This window comes from Elephantulus edwardii, unplaced genomic scaffold (assembly GCF_000299155.1).
Source record: "Elephantulus edwardii isolate Elephantulus edwardi_28Jun2011 unplaced genomic scaffold, EleEdw1.0 scaffold00127, whole genome shotgun sequence".
Classification (NCBI taxonomy): Eukaryota; Metazoa; Chordata; class Mammalia; order Macroscelidea; family Macroscelididae; genus Elephantulus; species Elephantulus edwardii.
In genome coordinates, this window is record NW_006399877.1 from 7,262,563 (window position 1) to 7,267,898 (window position 5,336).

Genomic DNA, 5,336 nt, shown 5'->3' on the forward strand with positions numbered 1-5,336 from the left:
ATCAGGATGGGTGTGTCGGAGGCAGTGCGATTGGCACAGGACAGAGCAGAGTTTAGGGCTGTTGTACATAGGGTTGCTATGAGTCGCAAGAGACTCAACGGCACATAACAAAAACAAAGTGACCTCTGGGGGTCGTTCATTTACTGGCTGCCCCACAGCTTCACTCGCGACTCTGAGCGTCTGTCCATCTACACCTCCCCTGAGCCGGTCTCCTGGGCCCACTTCTTGCTATTTTTTTTACTCTCTTTTTCTTGAATTATTCACAAAATATTTACTTGGAATTTACTTCTGTGGGCCACTTTAAGCATTCTCACCCAAAAGTGGATCCTACAAACATAATAAACAAGCTGCAATTCTAACAATTACCCAAGAATGCGTGCAAATTGCTGTGATGAAACGGTAATTGCCGTTGACAAAGTCATGATTGGCAGAACGTGTGGCTCCTTCCAGATCCCATCGAGGCAGGAAGGGGGCTGTGGACGGGGGAATGCAGCTGGAGGGCTCTAACTGGGAATGTTCCCTTCTGTCCCGTAGCGCTCAAACCCGGCAAGACCTGGAGGCAGCGCTGCCCCTCAGCTGTTCTGTAGAGAAAGAATTGGATCAATTGCCATGGAGACAAAGGAATTGGAAGATTTGAGAGAACCCACAAGTGACTTACGGGCAGTTGATGGCAAGCAGGTCAAGGAGAGGCCGGAGCTATCCTTGGACGAAGGGGATATACACCACGCTGAGCAGGAGACCTCAGAACCTCGTTGCCACATCTCAATTCAGAGAAACTCCATCTTCAACCGCGCCATGAGACAGAGACGCAAGACCAAGACCCACTACCCCCCTGAACAGAACGCCAGCCACCCCCGGGCAGGTCAGTACCAGGGACAGCGGTCACGGCTAGGCCTCGGGGGTCCTCTGGAGTCATGGGGCAGAAGCCACCCTCTCTGGCTCCTGGGTCTGTGTTCCACGCGTTTCCCAATGCTGCTCCTTGAAGTCGGTCACAAGGCCTTTCTCCCCAGGTGCCTCCGGCTAGACTCGCAGGGCCCACCTTTCAGTTAACAACCAAACACATGAGCTGTTTGCGCCACCCTGGGGCTCACACACAGGAACAGAAAGGAGAGGTAAATGGTATGGAAAACTATCAAGGGTAACTCCGAAAAGGTGGAGCATTTTGAAGTTGTTATTAGAGAAATTTAACTCATAGGCACACATGCAGTGTGATGTGGACATTTCAGGAGAAAGCACGGAGGCAGCACATCTGGTGAGACGGGCTCTAAGTAAAAAGGAACTTTTTGAGCTGGGACACCACAGACCTCTAAGACGGGGCTGCATTCTGTGGGGGTGGTCAGCAAGGGACGCTTGGGGTCGTCTGGGGGGCCTTGCCCTTCCTGGGAGGGAGAGACGGGGAGCGTGGGGCCACGTCAAGGATGAGGCCTAGAGGGGGAAAGCTGGTAGGAAGGAATTCGGGGCTCCCCTTAGAGCCAAGAATGTTGATACCTGGGCTGCCTGCAAGCCCCAATGTTACCCTTTATGTCCAGCCTGTAAATGTTTCCTCGAAATATTTCATCAGATTCAAGACTTTATTAAATTTTTCCTTTGAATAAAAGTTGAGAAATCGTGTTGTTTTTCCATTCAGTCGTTCACTCACATTTTAAAACATGAGCCACAATTTATTAATGTACTTACTTAAGCACAGTGCCTGCCACTGTCCCTTGTTGTAGATGACCTTTCCCTTCACCCATCTTATCTGTGAATTGTTGTTATTTTTGTTGCTGTTGTGTGCTGTCAGGTGGGAGCCAACCCAGAGCTGACCCTCCAGGAAGTTTCCAGAGGCAGAAGCTGGGCACAGGAGCTGACTGCCTGTGTTTCTCCCACGGAGCAGCTGGTAGCTTTGAAGCACATGCTTTTGCGATTGCTGTGCAGTTTCTTACCACTAGGCCACCAGAGCTCCCTACATAGGAGTTTATTTTTTTTAATTGGATTGCACTCATTCATTAATAAAAGTTTTGGTTTTATAATTAGTTGTTGTTATGTGCTGTTGAGTCGCTTGCAACTCATAGCGACCATATATACAACAGCCCTAAACCCTGCTCCATCTCTTGCCAATCTTATTGTCTCTGACACACCCATCCCCATTACCCAATGACAAAATCAATCCATCTCATGGAGGGTCTTCCCCTCCTGCGCTCTCCCTCCGCCCTCCCAAGCATGACGTCCTTCTCATAGGACTGGTCCCCTCCTTGCAACATGTCCAAAGTATATCAGAAGGAGCTTCAGAATCCTTGCCTCCAAGGAACAGCCTGACTTCACCTTCTCCAGGACAAACTCGTTTGTTCTCCTAGCAGTCCATGGTATATTCAATACTCTTTTTTCCAAGGTACTGAGGAGCAATGATGTCAGTCTGGAGACTAACATGTGCCTGATACAGGCCATGGTCTATGCCATTACTTGCTATGCATCAGAGAGCTGGACAATGACTAAGGAGGATAGAAGAAGAGTTATCATTAATTATAGTTGATTAATGCAATGAATTACAATGTCTCATTAAACCCCCACCATACAGAGGCCTTTCCCTCAACCAACCTTTCTATTTATGAACCTCTCTTCCCCTCCCCATCCTTTCTCATCCTTGTTAACCCTCCAAGGTTGACCCTCTCTGTGTATAAACCTATTGATTCTTCCTATCTATAGCAGATAAGTGATCACCTGTCATCAGTGGCCCCCAAGTCCCCTATAAGGACAAAGAGGCTCCTGCCCTGGGCTCTTAATTTTTATTTGGGGTCTAGAAGCATGTGAAGGCACCCCCATCTCACTTCATAAGGATTTAGAAATAAGGCAAAATATTACCAGATTCCGGCTCAAAGTTGTGCTCGAGATTGACTAACACCCCACCTATGGGGGATCTGAAGTTTGAGGAGAAGGGATCTATTTGCTATGGGCAGGCCACGGGGAAGTTAGACGTTGAAAGGTCTCTCGGTCACAGATGACTCGTCAGGTAGAAGCAGAGCACCCACAGTGGTAGTTTTCCTGCACTCCAGGACATCTGCGGGGTGAGCTCCAAGTTTACCATCCAATTTCCAGCTAGCTCTTTTTCCAGTGTGTGTGTGTGTGTGTGTGTGAATATGTACATGTACACACACACACGTTCACAGTTTCTCATATGAAGTTACAATTTCCAAAATGTCACCAAATACATCACAAACAAAGACTACTCCTCAAATAAATACAAATAATAGTGCTCAAATAAACTACTCATTATCCAGTCAGCTGACCAATGGCCTCTGACTGGCCTCTGTGTGTCAGAATAGTGGCTGGTTCTCAGACACTGACTTTTTCAGAAATAGGTCACAGGCCTTTCTTCCAGGGTGCCTCTGGGTGGACTTGACCCCCCAACCTTTAGGTAACAGCAAGGAGCACTAACTGTTTCACCACCAGGAATTCCAAACACAGCACCAGAGGTGGTCACCCCCACCTCTTCCTTCCCCTGCCCAGGGCCGTGCCCACTGCTGTCCCGGTCACAGCCTGGTCTGCAGAGATGCAGATTCTAGGCTCTAACTCAGCCCGTTTCTCCAATGTCATAGATTCACTGGAGAATGGAGAAGGTCCACATGAGACCCTGCACTTGACTGTCCCCCACAGCAGAGCGCCTGCCAGCAGGACAGCGCCGGAGACAGGTCCAGGAGCTGAGCAAAGCAGGTAAGAGGCCCGAGGGGAGGAAGGGCCAGCTCCAGGAAAGACTGGCAGGGCCACCAAGGCTCGCTCCGCAGGGGTACAGGAGGCCGGAGGTGGGCAGTTTGAATTTAAAAGAAAAACTTCACAGCGAGGGTGAAGCAAATAGGAAAGAGCTAGTGAGGACCTGAAAAGACGCTAACAGTGGGTGTAGATCAATGAGGACTGATTTTATAAAATACCATGTACGGGAATGATGGTCTGAAACACAGTGCGAATGAAAGAATGTGTGAATCATAATGTAAATGAACTTTGTATGTAAATAAAAATAAAATACGATTTAGAAAAAGAAAACCAAGTTAACTTTTAAATGTTCATGTTTTAAAAAAACCAAAACAATACAAAGTTTACTTTTTAAAAAAACAAAAAAAGCCCTAAAGCCTCTTAAAACTTTGAAAATAGATTAGCAAATTGCTAGTTCTTCCTTGTCTATTCTAAAAAACTAGAAATGTTAGCTATTACGTACGTGAAACTCAAGCTCACTGCTGTACCGTGGGCACTGGCTCGTAGCTGGCCCTCCAGCGGGGTTCTGGAGACTGTAAATCACACAGGAAGAGATTGGCCATGTTTTTCTGAAGGAGAAGCTGGTGGACTCAAGCCTCTAGAGAGGCACTGCCTTTGAGGGAACAGCTGCCTGTGGTCTACGCCACCAGCAAATGAGAAGACAAGTCCTCATGACATCACCACGCAGAGATGTCGCGCTCAGTTATTACAGGGCCTCTGACTGTCTTTCCTAAGTGCTTTGTGTAGAATTTCTCCTCACAAAATGGGCTGTTGGCGTGTGTTCTGCCTTGGACCTGCTTGAGGCGGTTGTCGTTGTTAGATGCCTTTGAGTGGATTCTAGCTCATGGTGGGTGATCCAATGTGGGACACAGCAGAACTGCCCCATAGGCCCCCTGGGCTGGAATCTTTACAGGATCCAATTGCCAGGTCTTTCTCTTGCAGAGCCACTGCCTTGGAACTGCCAACCTTTCAGCCAAGCACTTAAATGCTGCATCTTGGAGCCCCTTCCTTACCTGCCTGATAGTAGGCTACAAATATGTCTTCATTGACTAGGCTGCCACACCTCCCTACACACAACGCCACTAGAGCTCATACGTACACACGCAAACGTTCACATGGTGGTCTAGTCAGTAAGGAGTTGCACTGCCAACCCAAAGGCAGGCAGTTCAGATCCAGCAATTGCTCTGTGAAAGAAAGATGGCAGTCTCCTCCCAGGCAATTTATAGCTCAGAGTCAGCTCTGACTTGAAGATAGAGATAAGAAGGAAGAAGAAAGAAGAAGAAGGAAGAAGAAGGAAGAAGAAGAAGAAGAAGAAGAAGAAGAAGAAGAAGAAGAAGAAGAAGAAGAAGAAGAAGAAGAAGAAGAAGAAGAAGAAGAAAATTAGGGCAGGTGCCCAGATTCCATTCCCCATCTCTACCTCATCATTAATGAGGTCCCGTCTGTCACTAATCTCTGTGGTTGTTGTTAGGTGCCATCAAGTTGACTACAAACCATAGTGACCCTATAACCAGTGGGTCTGAACCGGACCCTCTCCTGTGCCAACCTCCTCATCTTAGATATACTTGAGCCCATTGTTATGGTCACTCTATCAATCCATCCCACTGGGAGTCTTC

General features: G+C 47.8%; 1 protein-coding gene across 1 annotated transcript in view; it reads left to right on the plus strand.

Annotated features, from left to right (window-relative positions):
• Positions 1 to 609: 609 nt before the first annotated feature.
• Positions 610 to 5,336, plus strand: part of NGEF (neuronal guanine nucleotide exchange factor) — a 96,852-nt gene continuing 92,125 nt past the window's right edge. The window contains exons 1-2 of the mRNA XM_006893463.1: positions 610 to 862; positions 3,573 to 3,687. Of these exons, the coding sequence (XP_006893525.1) occupies positions 610 to 862; positions 3,573 to 3,687 (368 nt within the window). The remainder of the gene's footprint in view (positions 863 to 3,572; positions 3,688 to 5,336) is intronic.